At 32.7% G+C, this 19,340-nt stretch overlaps 1 protein-coding gene and 1 pseudogene across 1 annotated transcript; both read right to left on the bottom strand.

The window, feature by feature from the left end:
- Positions 1–815: 815 nt before the first annotated feature.
- LOC120160220 lies at positions 816–6,128 on the bottom strand (annotated as a pseudogene).
- Positions 6,129–6,896: 768 nt separating this feature from the next.
- On the bottom strand, positions 6,897–9,694 carry LOC120160241 (ACT domain-containing protein ACR4-like). The gene is made up of 8 exons (XM_039170654.1): positions 9,421–9,694; positions 9,260–9,305; positions 9,064–9,178; positions 8,880–8,947; positions 7,724–8,323; positions 7,536–7,640; positions 7,070–7,443; positions 6,897–7,034 (listed from the first exon to the last, which is right to left on the bottom strand). Exons 1-7 carry the CDS (start codon positions 9,492–9,494, stop codon positions 7,096–7,098), a joined length of 1,356 nt encoding a protein of 451 aa, XP_039026585.1. The 5' UTR covers positions 9,495–9,694; the 3' UTR covers positions 6,897–7,034; positions 7,070–7,095.
- Positions 9,695–19,340: the final 9,646 nt, after the last annotated feature.

Here is a 19,340-nt window from a genome sequence, read left to right as displayed (position 1 = left end):
TACTATTTCACAGAGTATTTTTACTCTTTCCCTTAACGCTACCAACGGAGTGTTGGATTCTGAGCTAAGGCAAGCAAGTGGGAGATGTTTAGGGTTTTTGATTAGGGGATAATATTAGGATGATGAAATGTAATATACCCCTCCACCTAACTTTACTCAAGTTTAGGATGATGACATCCTAACACGAGTTTAGAGAGGTTTTATACGATTTGAAACATGATTCAAATTTTAGAATAAAAATTTATATTTGATTTGTTTTAATATAAATATGAAAGAATATTTTCATCTGATAAAATAAAGACCTAATTAAAAGAGAGAGAAAGATTAGAGTAATTACCTTTAAATATATAAAAGAAAATCATATTATTTTGGGTTGAATCAAAAAAAAATTTATCTTAAATTCAAATTTAATTTGATGTCATCTTTTATAATATCCGATTTAACTCAACCTGAAGAATGGGTCTAAACTCATCTAATTTGAGTTAAATTATCGTCCATAGTGATACTTTATTTAAGAATTTTCGAGTTAAATGAATTTTTATAATCATATACAATATTCATATATATTTCAAGTTTTTTTCACATCTGATATATATATCTTGTAAAGATGAGAGACTCAACTTAAAACTTGAAAATCAACATACTAATTACTAAACTTTGTAATCTTATTCTATAACTTAAATTTATTTAAAAAATTCGAGTTTAATTGAGTTTATAAAAGTATAAATCGAGTCAAATCAAATTTTTTAATATCAGATTAAATTACAATTTTTTTTTTCAAGTCAAGTTTTATTCGCCTCTAAATATACATTAAAAGTTGTAATTTAGGAACATTAAAGTACGAAACAAAAAATAAAACCTATCTCAAGGTTTAATGATCACAATATCACCAAATTTCTAACAATCTCCTCCCACTTATTAAATTGATGCAGCTCCTCCCTAACGGCGTTGTGCTTCATTCCTGGGACCAAATAGTATATTAAGCCATTTACAGATTAAGATGATGCAAGGGGCCAGCATCGACACTAACCTGTATTAGAAAATGTTTGCTGCTCGAACTGGTTTCGATTAAGCAGCGGCGGCCGATGGTACCGATCTGTAGCATGCTCTCTTTGCAGCAATTTTCTTCATCTAATAGTAATTGTACAAGAATAGGGAGAAATGGAATCACCTGTGGCACCGCCATTCTCTCGAGATTTTCCGAATACGGCATAGGAACATCGGCTCCGGCAATTCTCTCGACTGGTGCATCGAGATATGCAAAACTCTCTTCCAAGACACATGCACTGCAAACGAAGTACACCGTGTAAATATATACAAGGTGCCATAATATATGTTAAGCAGAAATTAAAAGAGTTTTAAGGGAAAAGAACTCGAACCATATTTCAGCACCGACACCGTGCTGCGGAAATGCCTCTTCGACTGTGATCAATCTGTTGGTTTTCCTGACAGAGTTGTTAATGGTGGATCGATCTAGCGGCCTAATCGAACGCAAATTTACAACCTGTATTTAACGAAGATCGGTCATTGCACTTGTAAGGACTTGCACTACTTTTGAGTTATAATTTTTACCTCGGCATCGATTCCATCCTTTTAGAGTATCTCAGCTGCCTGAACAACAATCAATCCCTTAGAAGATAATCCCACAAGCAAAAATATCAGTACTACTTACATAAAGGACAATTATCTGGTATATTGGTAGGTGATAACATGGATAAATGAAGTTCCCGCCTAAGGCACAACGGCAACGAATACCGATATGCATCGGGTTAAACACACTCATAGTTATTTCCTTGGCCATTCATTACAAGATCAATCTTCTTGAATGATAGTTACGCATTTGCATATCGAAACAGATATTGCATACAAGACATACCTTAAGAGAATAGCCCACCATTTTCGAATAAGCCGCAATAGTCACATGCTTTCCTTTTCTCTCCATCTATTAAAAGTAGTGGTTAAAAACTATATATGTACATGTATTAAAATGCAGCTTCATGAGATCAAGTTATAGCAGAATCAATGGAAAATTTTAGGTGGGACCATAGAACTACCTTAGCTTTTCCGTTGGAAGGCAAAAACTAAAATCCAGAACTTCATCAGCAATCGGGAATGATTCACCGTATCTGAAGGATAACAATTATACCGAAGTAGCATCATGCATTAAAGTCGATCAATACAGAAAGAGTCAGAGTTCACTAATTCACTTACAACAACTCATTCTCGAGGAAAGCAACTGGGTCGGGATCTCTAATAGCCGCTTTTGAGCAGTCCACGAGCATCTTCGGAGTTGTATGATGACAGCACTTTCAACCCAGGATAAGTAGCATACCACGCAGCATAACACTGAAAAGTAACCAAGATATGAAACAATTGAACAAGCTTCTTACTCGATCGAAACTCAACTCGATTTCTAAAATATGGAAACAAGTAAACAGCATCATAAGACCTAGAACAATGTAACTCGAAATTTAACCTCGGTGGACTCTTGGAACAAAAGAAAGTAGATGAATGTAAATAAACCAGATAAACAGTGCAAGGAACAGTATTAAGAAATCAAACCTGAGAGTGTTGGGCACCAACACCGGCTGCGGCACCATTAGTGTTAGAGTATGCCCAAAGACCAATCATATGATGATTGTAATAATACTTATTTACCGATTTTATTGAATAAAGGCATTGCCGCTATTATTTTCAGTTATATATATGTGTTTAACATAAACTGGAAGATAATAAAGTCCATATAATGACATAATTGTTATTATTAAAAGATCTCTAGTCAAGTATTATTATGGGCATGGACAATAATAATACGCTCAAGACTAACATGTTATTGATTGATGACAACGAGCTGTCATTGACATAGAGATGTCAGAATTAATACATGATTATATTGTTAGAGAACAATGTATTGGATTGACCCACCATGAGCATATGTCTTGGATTATTATGTGACAGTCATAACATTACTCATAGTGATGGCTATATGTATGATCCTCAGACTTGAGATCAATACTATCCCAACATATATTGTTGTATGTTTTGATGCAACTAAACAAGCTCCGTAACTGGTTGCTCTATAAAGACTGTTATTGAATATATCTCAATATATGTAGTGGGTGTGTATGATTAAGATATGATGTGTCCTTCCTACATAATAGGAAATATATCATAGGCCTCTTGATTGAGTAAGACTAGAAACGCATGGCCATGCTCGAATAAATTGATATGAGATATCATAAACTATTCGTTAATTAAAGTCTACTCTAGAAATCAAGAAACAATAGATGGGCTATACAAGTGTGACTATTCCAAGACTTGTGCCTATTCTAGATATAAAGGACATAAGGATATAATACATAAAAGAGTTAATCACCAAGATGATATATCGAATCATATTTTCTTGTAACTTAGGTGACAATGATATATTGCTAGATGTCACTCATTGTATGTAATATTAGAATTGTTCTAATAATTACTTCTAATGTTACAAGAACCTACAGGGTCACACCCTAAGATTGAAACGAGCAAAAATATACAATTTGTTGTACGTTACTAAAATATATCTAGAGTTAATTAAGTATATATATTTTAATAATCCTAAATATTTAATTTCAATTAATTAAATATAGATTTAATTAATTTTAAATAATAAAATCCCTGATATGATTAGGGTAACTTGAATATAAAAGGATTATTAAATTCTAATTAATTAAATATAGATTTAATTAATTTGAAATAATAAAAACCCTAATATACTAGGTTAACTTGGCTATAAAAGGGTGTGTTAGGTCTAGCAGCCGTTTTGGGGAGAACACACACAAAACCTTCAGCCACTTTCTCTCAAAACTGTTTTGGGGGAAAACAAAATTGCTCTCAATCGGGTGAACTGAGTAGAGGCCGAGACGTGATTTCGTGGAGGCTTACGATTCGAACCGATCTACACCACCAGAATTCACTGCTTTCCTTGCTGTTTTTCAAGGAACCCGCTTTAAGTATTCGCATCTCTTCCTCCCGATTTCAGTTTTTTGTACTTGGATCGCTGGTGAGACCGTCGAGTTTTGTTTCCGCTGCGCCATGGGGTGCGCCGACGGTCCTAACAATTAGGACCTCTCAAAACAGATAAAAGATCTGATAACAACACATTTGAGAGAAACCAGAGTCGAAATGATCATAAAATACTAGCATACATAAATGACATCCAAATCATTAACTCTATTGAACATCCAAATCCTATTATCATATAATGAAACCACTTATGTTCTTCAGTATGTCAGACTTCAGAAAAAATATGCATATTCATTCATACAGACTTAGAAGGATATCGATTGTTAACATCATCATCTTCAACCAAGCATGCGATGATGTATATGGTAAACAAAACACTAATATAGGTGTACATAAGCAGAGATTAGAGACAGAACTCTCGAACCTGCATCGAGAAGTTAAACGTCATAAACTCCATGACGGGTTTCAGACCATAGTAAGCCGCCCCGACCACAATCCCAGTAAAACCAGCCTATGAAACAAGATATAAAAAACTGTGGTGAGAAAAGAAAAGTGCAATAAGAAACTACAAGGCATCAATACATGCAAATATGAAAAGCCACAGAACAAAATAACCTCAGTAATTGGAGTGTCTCGAACCCGTTCGGGTCCATACTTGTCCAGAAGCCCCTTGGTTATCTAAAAAGGATGGAAACAAAAGACAATCTTCAGAGAGATGTAAAAATGCTCCTATGGCCTCTTTTAAAGATGATGAAATAAGAATTTCATTCTTGCACAAAAATGTCAACCTTGTATGCACCCTGATATTCTCCGACCTGCATTTTATATTAAAAAAAGAAACATGAGAATGGAAGTAAAAGCAAAAGGAATAGCTGAAAATTTGGCTAGAATAATAAAAATTGATCATCGTTAACATTTTCTCACCTCTTCACCGATCAAAAAGACTTTCGAATCAGCTGACATCTCCTCATCAAGTGCAGAGTTTAACGCCCCTCTCATATTCATCTGCACATGATTGTCATTAGAGGAAAAAAATTAAGCCTTGCCTTCAGCAGACAATAATGATCACAAGATCAGCTTAAAATTAATAACAGGACCATAGCCATATGTGTGTCTGCACTGGGCAAACACATACAAGCAAAGACGGACGTATGATTCTATGCTAGAGGGGGCGAAAATAGACTATCAATAGAAAATATCTAAATTATATGAGAATTTAAATTGTTCAGGGGCAATCGTCCCCGCCAGCCCCGTCGTTCCATCCCAACATACAAGCAACCAACCTACAGAGCAGCTCCTAAGATCGTACACACATCTACTCCATTTCGAATGGATTAACACTCGAAAGACACAATTCGGCATCTAATAACATTAAAATCAAAACATTTAAAGAACTGCATCAAAAAATGAGTGAATTTTTTTACCTGTTTCGCATCAGATGAGTAACTTCTCAACACAGACACCGCAGGCCGAATCTTCTTCAATGACTGCTCCAACATCTGGTGCAAAGAAATTAAGTCATAAAATTAAAAACAAAAAATAAAAATCCTTTCATATTCATATATAAGAGAGCAGCTGAGTTTCCAGAAAATAACCTTTTGCCTTGCGATCCCCAACATCTTTGATCTTTCCTTCTTCAATTCACGTTTTCTACGATCACCAAAAGGAAACAACATATTTGTTAATGATTTCAGTAATTTCAAAGAAAACCCAGTTTCATATTAAATCATAGAAGCATAAAAAACAAATGTTTACAGTAGGTTTGTCCTTGAAAACAACGTAAATCGGATACTTAAATCACTAATAATTTGTCAAAAAACAATAAATTAAAGTATATATAAATAAAACAACAAAACAAATCGATAAATCTAATTCAAACATACAAAAATTACACACACATACAAACAAAAAGATGTTGGAAAGTGGGAAGCTAACGCTAATCGATGGAATATCAAAGAAGAACATACCCTTTCTCCTTCAACGATGTTGATGATGATGAATATTTTCAACAACAAAAAAACGATGTTGATGAAATTTAGAGTTTGGGGTTCGAATTTCTTCGTTAAAGGAAATTAATCGGCAAGGAGATGGCCAAAAATAGTACTCCAAGGAATAGATACCGCTAGGCATCAACTAAGCTAATCGAAGTGTGACACCAATACAATCAAAAGCTAATGATTAAAATATGGGTTAATTACAAAAGACATCCCCAAATTACGATCAATGACTTTAAATTGTTTTTTTTTAATTTATAATATTTTATTTGAATCCTTAAAGTTCTTGTGAATATCAACCAGGTCCTTCTAGAGTCCGGACGGTCTAGTAATTAGCTTAAACGTTAAAGGTTGGAACGGTGACATAAAGTATATTTTAAAAAATTTAATTTAACAAATGGCCCCTAAGCTTTGCAATTGTTTGCAAATACGTACCTAAGTTATTTTTAAACCATTTTGATATCTGAACATGAAAATCATTCTCAAAGTAGTACATATGATTAAAATGGCAATTGTTCTCAATGCTTCCTTTTAGCCTTATAGTTGGATTATCAATTACATATATAGCTGCTCAAACTCTGGGAAAATTGCAGACACCATGGTCGGCTTAAAGGCATGTCGTGTTCCGGCAGGTTTTTGAAGGCATGGACGTCGATAAGCTCATAGAATCCCGAGAGACCGATCAATGAGACCGTTCTAGAAAGAAGGTGGTTATCAATGATTGCGGTGAGCTTCCGATGTCTGAAGCCTAATCCTAGTTGTTCATCCGTCACTATTTTTCCGATCTTCGAATTAGTTTACCTGACGTGAAGGTTCTAGATTAAATGGATTTTGAATTCCAATCATTGTGTGTGTCCCTTCAGAATCCATCCAATGTCACCTTAGAACACATTCCAATCATAAGCTAACACAGTTAATTTGTTGGCAATGTCTAAAACAGATGTATTTACAGTACTCTTGAAGAACATGAGGGGAAAAATATTTACATGGAAGCTTTACAAGCTAAAATGTCTATGTCTAAGAACCAACGATCTACACTTTGAAATTTGGTTTTCTGAGGCATAAACCTACCAATTAATCCGAGCCGAAAGCATCAAGAACATGACTTTATCAGTCCCAGGTTGTAAAGAAGCTTCTCCGACCGAGATTTGAATAGAGTTCCCAACGAGAATATCCTACTCTCTTGTGGCGGAGTAGATTTCGGGTACGCTTCGTCCTTCACATGAAGTATGGTAAGGCCAATCTCTTTCTGAACTGATTCGATCGTTTCGCTTTTCACTGGATTTCCAGACGCATCGGTAACATAAAATGTGTTTATGGCCTGGGATCCCCTCGTTGTGACCTCTGCTCGTGTGACGGAAAGGCCGTTTTCTCTAAATATTCGAGTTACATCCGATAGAAGGCCGACCCTGTCATCGCTACAGAGTTCCAATCTTATGCCCTGCACATCACAAACAACTTACTGATATCAATACAAGCTAGCAAAATGAATAGAAAACTAGGAATGTAATCGAGATTTCCCCGCCTCCGTACCTCGGAAGCTCGCCTCTTAATAGCAGCCTCCAAACAATGAATTACCCTCTGTCTCTCGGCTTCGGAACTAATAGGGCAACCATCCATGTGCCTGATATAGTATTCCTACCGATCAACGAAATCGATTATAATCTACGAACAAATAGGAATTACTAAGTGAATTAACATAAAATATAATGAGGGGAAACCTGATAAGCCTCTGGTCCTTCTGCTATGACAGTCGCATGGTATACGACATATTGCATATCTGTTAATGTGCAAACCGTATCAAAGAGTAACTTAGGCCGATCAGGGCACCGCAAGTTCACGACGGTGTAACCTTTAGGCTCACAATTTTCCACAGTTACTAGTGGTTTACTCCGTTCTCCTGTTGATCCGATGTTAGCATCATCCATATCGTAATCACGATCAGCATACATCATCTGATGCAGTCTCCTTTCCTTATGCATCGAGCCCACAGAAACAGCGGTGTTAGCACTCCTCTTATCTCTATCCCCTTTGAGGACATAGAGGAGAAGCTGCTTGATCTTCGTTAGTCTTTCGGGATCATCGATTGACGATCCATTCGTCTCATCAGCAATATATACAACAGATGCCATTCTTGAATTATGGGTCCATACTTCGGCAGCCACGATGTTACACTTAAGGTCGGTCAGAACAGCAAAAATCTCCGAGAGCAAGCCCGGGCGGTCTCTCCCGGTCAATTCAATAATCGTCTGTTTTGAGACGGCTTGAACACCCACAGATCTTGCCAAGGACCGGAAGCTGTATGCTCTCGGTCCCAGTTGCTGAAAACATGTCGAATTAATCATCGAATTATATGTAACTCACATGACTCATAACATGTAGCTAAACCATCATAATTGTACAGACATACAGCAAACATTGCCACTATTTTGTCCAACATTGTATCTATTTGTGGATACACAAAAAAAAGGATTATGGTTATGCTAGAAGACTCGACTCGACTTGACTCAAATTTGTCAGAAGCATGCAACCAGATATGTACACTGAACATTCGAATTTTCAGTTTACCTCACATAAAAACTCGGCAATATCTATGATTGAAATTTGAGTGGAGCATAAAAAGACTGCAATAAGGCTAATTGAGAATGAGTTTTTTGCAGTCTTATTGCAGGTAAGTTACTCGAACTCTTCATTTTTCTTTGAAGTACTCGTGTCTGACATGCGAAGAAGAGGATATGTGTTAAATATATATCTATATCTGACACTCACATCCGAATTCGAGTACCTCACGTTTCAAATTCAGCTAAGTATCCAAAATTTGATGAATTTTTACAAGATAAAATTCTGGGGTTCTTTTTTTTTTCTTTGCAGAATTACCTGCTGAATTTTCTCTGCAACATCTACTTCAGATAGTTTATTGCCATGTTGATCGGTGACATGGAACACTGCGAAAACAAACCATTTGAAGGAAGAAGAAAAAAGACCCAAATCAGAACAAAAAATCCATGGAATCAACAACCAATTTCCACCAAACAGAATCCGAAAACCAAGAGGCAGATACCATCCATGAACCACTCTCCATCTGAAGAAATGTAAGCTCGTCGAATCATAAGATCCAAATCGGTTAGCACTTGAACCACCTCCAGAAGACTCCCTCTCTTATTAGCACTATCAACCTGCAAACAATTCTGAAAATCCTCAACAAAATCGCCCCTGAAAAAAAAAACAATCTCAATAAAGTCCAATCGTTCTTCAACCTTGATTAAAGTTGCTTTCCTGCTCGCGGCATTATCGACGGTAACCCTGCAAATCACCAACAATAACATAGAAAATTCTTGAAACCTTCGCCATTTCAGGCCAATTAAAACAACCCCAAGACCCCAAAAACACAAAAACGGTTTCAAACCAAGAATTATACCTCGGGGGGTTCATACGAATGACGAGCTTCTCGAACTCTTCATCCACAGTTAAAGAAGGAGACCAACAATCCATTGATGAGAGAAAAATTAACAAAGGGCTAACAGAATTATACTTATGAAAAGACGTAGAGAAATGGATGGTTGTTGTTGTTTCAGCACTCAAGAAAACAAACAGAGAAAAGGGAGAGTGAGCTTGTTATATAATAAGGCTTTGGGATTCAGAGTTTTGGTTTGTGAGGGGATTTGTTTGTGTGTTTTGTCGAGTGGTGGTGGCTGGCTCTTGAATTGGACGAAGAGTTTTGGAGCCGCATAACAACAACTTTTATTTATTATTATTTTTTATTTTGTATCGAAATGACCTATTTGGGGATGGATCGAGATGATGTTCAGGAGTTCGCTTGTATCTTTAAAAATTTTAAATTCTAACGTAGTTTATTAATCTTTTGTCAAAGATCTAATTTTGTATTCATAGAATCTATTGAATGATCTCAGTGATAAAAGATAGTGTTGTTTTCTTTAGAGATCTCAAATTCAATTAGTTGTTTTTGTAGTGTGCGTGTGTTGTCAATGACTACAAAAGATTTTGAACAAATAATACTTTATAATCACTTCAGACTATTAAAAAATAACACTCCTAAATATCCAATATAACTTCTTAAGTTCGTACATCTAGCATAAAATCATGTATTCATCCATGCAATTATTATTATATCTGAAATCGAAATAAGTCGAAATTTTTAATATAAAATAAAGCTCTTGTATTTTTTATTCATAATATTCAAACTCTAAATTTATTTAAAAGTATGAACAAAGTTAATAACTTAGAAGGGGATCGAAATTAAATGACACAATTTTGATGGGTCAATACTAAAAAAGTTATTTAAAAATGGTATAGCAGGAGGGACAAAAATTTCAAATTCCCCACTTAGCTAAAGAGTTCAGAGGTTTAAATTAAATATTTAATTTTTTAAGAATATGAACAAAGTTAATAACTTAGAAGGGGATCGAAATTAAATGATACAATTTTGGTGGGTCAATACTAAAACAGTTATTTAAAAATGGTATAGTAGGAGGGACCAAAAATATAAATTCCCCACTTAGCTAAAGAGTTCAGAGGTTTAAATTAAATGTTTAATGTTAGAAAGGGACAAAAAATGAAACGTGTCCATTGATAAACGAGTATTACTCGTCACTAATCTTTGTTTATGGTATGATTGGACACCCAAATAAATATTTATCATTTTAATAAAAATATTAATTTTAATTAATACAAAAATTTTACGATTTGCGTTATAAAAAATTTGAGTTTCGGAGTCGGTTACGCGTGGGGAAGGATTAACACCCCCACAACGCCCTATATCGATACCAAATTAATTAATTAGTTGTCCTTACAATAAATTTATACGTTCAAATATAATTTATTTTGAGATCCCATTTAAGCACATACAAAATAAGATGTGAAAATTAAATATATATATCAAACAAATACGATTAATTAATTATTTTATCAACCTTTAATAAGAATAAGAATATTCAATTATTTAAAGACATCGAGACTGGTCCTTAGATCCATTCTAACAGTTAAAGACATCGAGACTAGTCCTTAGATCCATTCTAACAGTTTTTTCTCAGTGAATTTAATTAAAATAACACAATTTTTTTCTCAATCCTAAATTTTAAATGAAAACAATTTTATTTGTTTCGCTTATAGGATACCCTTTTTTTTTAAGCCATTGGAAGTGACCTCTAATTCATTAAGACGATCACTTACAATGAACTTAAATTAAAAATATATTACATTTAATCACATTATTTGATTCAAATTCAAGCAATGCTTGAGAGGGTAACATACATATTAATTTAAAATAAACCCTAGAGTTATATGTACCAAATTGCACATTCATAGGATGCCAAGTAACCAAATTTATAAACAAATGAAAATATATGCATAATACATAAAAAAGGTCACACTTTATAAAACACGTACAAAGAATATTACCATATATTTATATTTAATATCTAATAAAACATAATGAAAACATCACTAAAAATTTATACATATGTGTAAATATATATAAAAGTAAAAACTAAAATGAATGACCAACAAAAACATAGGAGCTAAACAATATATATTAATTATTTAAAAAGGATTAGACCAAATCATGACAGAAATAACTATGATCAAGCATGCAAATAAACCAAAGCACCAAAAGAATGACTAAATAATAAAAAAAATGACAACTTTAATATAAAAATGCAAAAACAAAAGAATACATGGACTAAAAATGATATTAAACACATAAAGATCAAAGAAGGACTAAAATGAACATGTGAAAAATAAAAGATTCACATTAGATGGTCAATAAAATCTCGAAAAGTAATTAAATTGCATTAAAGTGAAATCTAGAGGCCAAACTACAAAGAATTAAACCAGATTTCACGCTATAAGGACTAAAATGAACTTTTTGAAAACCTAGAGGGATTGAGGAGAGAATTTACCCATGGAAGTCCAAAACACGCGAGTTCAAAGGTACCAAAACGACATCGTTTTGAATGAGGTGTAAATACCCCTTTTCTTTCTTTCTTTCTTTCCAGTTTATTTTATTTTCTTTTGTTTTCTTCCTTAGAGAGAGAAGTTCTCCCTTCTTTGTGTCATCGGTTAAGGCCTTCGATCGACCGACAACCGCCGTCCGATGCCACTGATGGGCACCAAGTCACACCGAAAGACTCATATCGATGAGGGGAGTCAGGATATGGGGTTCTTTTAGGCAAGGGATGCTCCGATCGTCGCAAAATAGCCAAAGACCGTACGACTTTCATCTTTCTGATCGATCGTCGTCCGTCATTGGATTGTCATGGTTTTGAGATATGTTGTCCACTGTCTTCCTCTCTGTCCTTTCACCGTTCATATATGTCAACGGAGTCCCCGAACGCTTCCTTTCACCACCGACCAAATGGGTTCTAACCGAGAGGGGCGATTTCTTTCACTCTTTTTTGTTTTTCTTTTTTTTTTTTAAAAAACGTTCTTTTTTATTTATGATCTCTCTCTTTCTTATCTGAAAAGTTTCCCTCTGTTTTTTTCATAAAGCTGGGTCCCCTCTTTCTTCTTGTTTTTATTCGAACCCTTTTTTTATTCTGTTCCTATTCGATTTCCTTTTCTTTTCTTTTTTTTTCGGGATCTCCCCTCCCTGGTTCGAACTCAACTCTCCTTTTTTACTTTGATTTTTATGGTGGTGAGGATTTGTTTTGGTTGAGAGTTGGTAAATTCAATGATGGCTCCTGGATTTTCCTGCATTGGTTGGGATTTGGTGTGATTTTTATTTGTTTTGTGATTTGTTTGGATTTGGTTAATGGTTGAACAAGGGTGGCTTGATCGACGCAATCGGAGGCTCGTCGACAGCGGCTTGCTTCTCGGCTTGGCAGTGGCTGACGTCGGCGATAGGCCTTGCTAGCGGTGACGGGAGCTGATCTGATGAAAACCCTAAACCCTAGGGTTCTCAAACTTACAATCTTACCAATTATATCCTTTTGTCAAGATTACTATTAGTTCGAACGTCACATGACAACTTAAATATAATACGAATATGAACTATATATTTTATCGTTCATATGGTTAACCAAACTCGTGGTACAATGAAAAAAAAAACTTACGTTGAAATGAACTATAGTTGATATTAGGTCTCGAATATGATATCGTCATAAGTAACATTTGATGACTAAAGCAACAAATATTGATCGATGCAAACATTGATTAATGAATGATACAGTAATGAGGACTTAAATTAAAATATTTTGAAATTTAAGAATTAATTTATTATTTGGACAATAGATTAAGACATTTTGTGAAATTAGATCTCTTTCCTATTTTGAGTTTTTAAGGATTTATATTTTGATTTATAACCAAAGTAAGCCAATTATTTTACATTTTTATAATATATTAGTCAATTACCATTTCACCATTTTTTTTTATCTTTCATGGTTAGCCAATATAACAATGACTTATCTTTCTATAATTATATTATTATTACCAAATAATGGCATGTTTCTTAAATGGAAATAAAATTGTGAATTTCAAATTTTGGATTTAATATATTATATATATTAGTTGATTTACGGAGGTAGAGCACAAGGTTCTTAACCTTGAGGTCATGTGATCGAGTCCCACGGAGGGCATTTCATAATTCGGAGGTCTCTTACGGAAGTTGCTCTCAACCTGGTGTTGGGGGTAGCCTACTATCTTACCTCCCCCTTATCCCATACATATGGGAAAAAGGGACAGCCATTTATATATATATTAGTTGATTTAATGTAGTGGTAAATGAGTATACTTATTAATATTGTGTTTTGAGTTTAAATATGAACACTCTTCTTTTTAATAGTTTAGTGTGGTTATAAATGTAATATTTATTCAGAATATTTCTTAATCATTGACAATGACGAAACTTGGTGATATAATTTGAGGGGCCAACTTAAAACTTTAAAAAATTCAAAGGTTTAAATTAAATTATTAATTTTTTAAAAGGATTTAGTTTACATTTTTTTCTAAAAAAATAAGGACTAACTAAAATTTTTAAAATTTTAAGAGGCTTAATGAGAATTTTTAAAATTTATGGGAGGGTTTTAATCAAGAACATTCAAAAAAATTAAAATTTAATATAAATTTCTAAAAATTTTGAGGGGGCTTGGCCCTCACTAGTTGCTCTTTTATTTCGCCACTAATCATCGACAATACACGTACACAATGCAAACGATTGCACAACATACAGATGCATTGCTCGAACTCAAAATCTAAAAAAAAACTTCACATAGTGTTATATATAATTTTTTTTAATAATCTAAGGTAAGTACAAGATAGTATATGTTCAAAGATAACTTTCAACTTTTTGAGATTAAACGCTTGTATTTATGATATTCATAATACTCGAACCCATGACCTCAAAGAATAACAACAATTGCTTTATCATTGAGGTCATTTGGGTTCATGCTAAACTTTATCTTTATTAGTATTATACAAAAGAAGTTAAAGTTTATATTAAATTTCCCTATATTCATAGTTTTTATTTTATATTGCCTTTATATATATATATATATTAAATTCCTATAGTTTATAAATCTAAGTAAATACACATGTTAACTTGTAAACCTTGATTCATATTATTTACGTAATTTTTGGATTTATATGAAATACTGAACATTTAAACTGGATGGGGAGAATCGTCCTTACCTCTGCAATATCAGATTTGAATTAATCGATTAATAAATTAAATATTAATAATTAATTCAATAAACATTGAACACTCATACATGATACGTGATGCACATAACAAAAAATTGTCATTGTAATAATATGTGTTTGGGCTATTAAAGTTAAATTAAAAGAAGAATTAGACAATAATCAGTTGGAGTAAGTGATCGTCCCGGTCTCCATGGAAGGAATTAAGATCAAATATTGATTGTCCCGATTTATAATGCAAGAGATACGACCAAACGATTAGAAAATTAAATAACAAATAATCATGATTAAAAATAATTAAACGAACGATAAAGAAGATTAAAAATGTATCAAAAATTAAGGAAAACGTACCATAAAATCATAATTATTTAAAATTAAAAAAATAAAGGAAAAGCAAATATATGATATAAGCATGTAAAGGAAAAACAATAATTCTCTGCGGTTGATGATCAACATCAAAACTAGTGTCATTGTCAGCAGGGACGGAGCCATAATTAAAATTTGACAGAGGCCGTAATATTAGACTATTTAAGAAAAATAAAATGACTTATTAGGTATTCATACTCAAAATTCAGCATAACTAAACGACTTTAGTGATTAAGAGATGGTTGTTATCCTTGAGGTCCTGAGCTTGAGCATTGCTTATGTAAGAGTATGAGCATTTATTGTCAAATGATTGAGAGTCTTTGTACAAATAGTATCCTGTATTCAACCCAGATATATATATATATAACTCAAAATTCACAAACAACACATAATTTGTATAATATTTAAACTTACAATGACTTTAATTGTTACTAGACAAAAAATTTGAGAATATGAGATTATCATTCTTTAGTTCGACCCATACTTGATTAAATATTTAATAAATTATTATATTTTTAATTTAAATATTTATTTTTACATGAACTAAAATACTATTAGATCAAAATTATATCGAATATACTAAATTTTTAATAGGAGTTGGGACCCTTTTGAGCCCCAACATCGCTCCGCCCCTGGTCGTCAGCCAAACAAAGAAAAAAAAAGAGGGGTGAAAGTGAGTCAGTGACACAAAAGTTGAGAGAAAATTAGGACAAACGGCTCGAGTCAGATTTAATTAAGTTCCTATTTTATCTAATAAAAATATTTTTTTATATATAATTGTGTTAGGTTGAGTCGGGTCATGTACGAGTTTTCACCCCAAAAAACCGAGTAGAGTTTCAAATCAGGTAGAACATCTCCAAACCCAAAATGGATCAGGTAACAAATGAAGGGGTAAAATGCTCGATTCAAATTTGAATCGGCCAAATATCTGAACTGACTCATATTCATTGGTATATATAAGGCTTAAGAGTCACTTTTGCCCATGTAGTAGACCTAATTTATTATTTTCACCCTTACCGTATTCTCAAAGTTGTTTAATTGTATTATTCTATATCCCACATCTAACTTAAAATCCTATATTGATAACCTTAAACCCTAAACTTTAATCTCTAACTTAAAACCCTTAAATTAGGATTTTAAGTGGGTGATACGGTATATAATGATATAATTGAGTAATTTCGAGGACTAAATTGATACGAAAATACGATAAGGGTGAAAATGATAAATTTGATCTACTATAGGGGCAAAAATTACCCTTTTACCTATATAAAATATAGTACCACATATAAAAAATACTAATAAATTTAAAATAATATACAAAAACATATCGACAATAAAAGGATACGTTAATTGATACGGTATTAAGTAAGGGAGGTGATATATAAGCTTTATGATATGGAATAAATGGAGTAGGATTGCGATAAGCTGGCAAAAGGAGAACCCTTTTGTCTTATATTTCAAGCTTTACAAACAAACACCCGCTTTCTTCCCCACGTTGGATTCTGTTTCGCTACTTGCGGAACTCAATCAATTGCCCATTCTCCATACTATTTGTTTAGAGGTCTCGATCGGATAATTGGATCAAATTATTTTAATATATATATAAAAAAATTATATTTAAGATGTTTTTTTATCTTAATCGAGTTTATTTTATGTTAATTCTGAAAACTTTGTTAAATTAAAATTCAATTTGATCGATTAATTAAGTATGTTTCAATTGATATCGAATTTATTATGGTGAGAGTGACCCAATGGGATGCCCTAGAAAATTCAGCATTACCTTCATTTCTCCTACTATGTAGTACCTTTTTTTACCTTTGTTTATAAGGCCAAAACTTAATATTTTGGTTAAATATGGATATCCATATCATCCCCACTCTTTGGAGCAAGAGACATTTTCAATTTTTTTCTTCCCGGTTCAAGGTTCGCTTTGATAAATTCGGATCAATATGCATCACACACCTGGTTTGGGTGGGTGAGTCTCCTAGCAAGGATTTTCTAAATACACAAAGACTTGAACTTGAGAGCTTGCTTAAAATGATATCAAACTGCTTACTACTTGAACCAACCCTTGTTGATACATTTTCAAGTTTTTATAATACACATCTTTTGTCTTCACTTGTAATATTTTTATAGCTAATCTTGTTGAAATCATGAAAATCTTAAAAATTTTTAATTCGAGTCCTTTCAGAGATAACTCTAGATCATTTAACATTGGACGTTCACACATGAAATTTATGGTACTCGAATTCGGGATCACAATGAATAACAATAATTTCTTTACCACTTAAATTGCTTGGTTCGTGCTTAATTTTCTATTTATTTACGTAAATCATACGTTTCATCAGTCAAGTAAATTAAAATTGTATATGCACAAATCAAACTACCTCAATAGTTAAAGAGATGGTTATTATTGCTATAGGTCCCATATTCGAGCACTAGAGACTGCAAAGATGTTAGAACTTTCATTGTCAAATAATTGATAATCTTTATAATATATACCATTCGTAATCATCTTAGATTAATAAAGAAAAACTATCTAATATATAAAAATAATAATATAAATTAATATGATCAAATATCAAGTAGATTTAAAACTTCACCTACACAATAAATATGATTAACTCGAACTATCAATTTATTAAAATATTAACAACATACCAAAATGCAAATTGTATGAAATTAATGAGATTTACAAAATGAATCTATGAACTAGACCTAAAATTTTATAAAAGAAAATAAAAGGAAGGAACAAATGGACATTAACGGCAGTGGTAGGTCCAGTATATATATATAAAGTTATGGTATGCTCCATGCTTAATAAACCAAGTGGAGATTCAACCATGTGTAGGTAGAGTCGATAGCTGACTAGAGTTGGTCATTCATCTTTACCAACCCACTCAGATCTAAAAACAATTATACGAACCATAAATTAATTGGTCTATGAGATTAAACATTAATTTTTTTAAATAATGTCAGAGATTCAAATATTGATATTTGCAAATATAGCAAATCTCAATTTAAAGTAAAATATAAATTTAAAGTAAATATATTAAATTTAATAAATTTAAAGCAAATATATTAAATCTCAAATTTTAATTTAATAAATAAATTGCAAATATAATTTTACTTTTATTAAAAAAAATAAATAATTTAAAGTGATCATAAGATAATATATGTCTATAATCATTATTAATCATTATCTTATAAATATAATTGTTCAACTTTAAAAATATCAACTTTTTCAACAAAAAAAATGGTTCGTATCGACTTTAGAGTAAACATTCCTCGGTCTGACTCGACCTAAGAAAATAATATTAGCTCTTATATATTTAGAGATAGATGCAATAATACTTTTTTATATTTTTTATTAAGACTTTATTTTACCTAATAAAAATAAAATTATATATATTTATGTACGGTTGGATCGGGTGGGGTACGAATTTTAACTAAAAAAATAAGTGGAGTTTCCCTAAACCTAGGTAGGGTGACGGGTGGACGGATAGAATGTTCGAATCAAATTCGAGTTTGGCGAAAATCTAACCCGACTCATTTTCATCCCTACTCATAATTTGATATTAAATAATTTGACTCTTCCCGATATTCAATCCTAGTTTCGTTCATGAAAGAGACCAATATCCTATAAATAAGATTTTGAATCGAAACATTATAAATAACTATAATAACATTAAAAGAGTTTGATCCTAAAATTAAATCCGACCCAATTTAATTTTAAATTTAATCAAAACTATTATGATTACCCTACATTCCAGAGAGTAACACATGATGAATTGAAGGCAGTCAATGCAATAAATACTCACAATATTCCTATATAAATATTACTCGTCCAGCACCAGCAATCGGTTGGTCTAATAGGATGAGACACTAAATCATTTAAGTAATGTTAGAGATTCGAATCCTGACGTTTGTAAATATAGCAAGTTGGATTGGGAGGGTCGTCCTCATCTTTATAATATCGAATCCGAATTAGTTGATCAATATATCGAATACTAATAGTTGCAAAAAAAAAATATATTACTTGTCCAGCACATGTGAACCACATGGAGTGAAAATAGGTAGGGACTGGACGACTTTGGTGTTGGTTTCTTTGTCTGGGCATTTCTGGGACGATCACATGCGCCTCTGTTCCCCACACACAAAATTAAAATAAAATTTGGAGAGGAAAATTCAAGGGTTGATGGCGATTTGATAAACATTTTATTTGTCATTTTCTTCACTTGACAAAACCACCCATAATTTTTTCATGCTTTGCATCTGTTTTTGGGGTAAATTACGCTTCGAGTCTTTGAACATTTTTTC

This window comes from Hibiscus syriacus, unplaced genomic scaffold, assembly GCF_006381635.1.
Source record: "Hibiscus syriacus cultivar Baekdansim isolate YM2019G1 unplaced genomic scaffold, ASM638163v2 tig00111392_pilon, whole genome shotgun sequence".
Taxonomy (NCBI): Eukaryota; Viridiplantae; Streptophyta; class Magnoliopsida; order Malvales; family Malvaceae; genus Hibiscus; species Hibiscus syriacus.
Note: the sequence above shows the minus strand (reverse complement) of the source record. Positions and strands in the feature narration are given on the sequence as shown.

Bases quoted from the DNA above. Each gene is read 5' to 3' on its own strand.
- LOC120160241 (XM_039170654.1), bottom strand. From the start codon at position 9,494: ATGGATTGTTGGTCTCCTTCTTTAACTGTGGATGAAGAGTTCGAGAAG. The intron at 9,179-9,259 runs GTTGAAGAACGA...AATTGTTTGCAG, and splicing joins GGAAAGCAACTTTAATCAAG to GTTGATAGTGCTAATAAGAG. The intron at 8,948-9,063 runs GTATCTGCCTCT...TTGTTTTCGCAG, and splicing joins TGGAGAGTGGTTCATGGATG to TGTTCCATGTCACCGATCAA.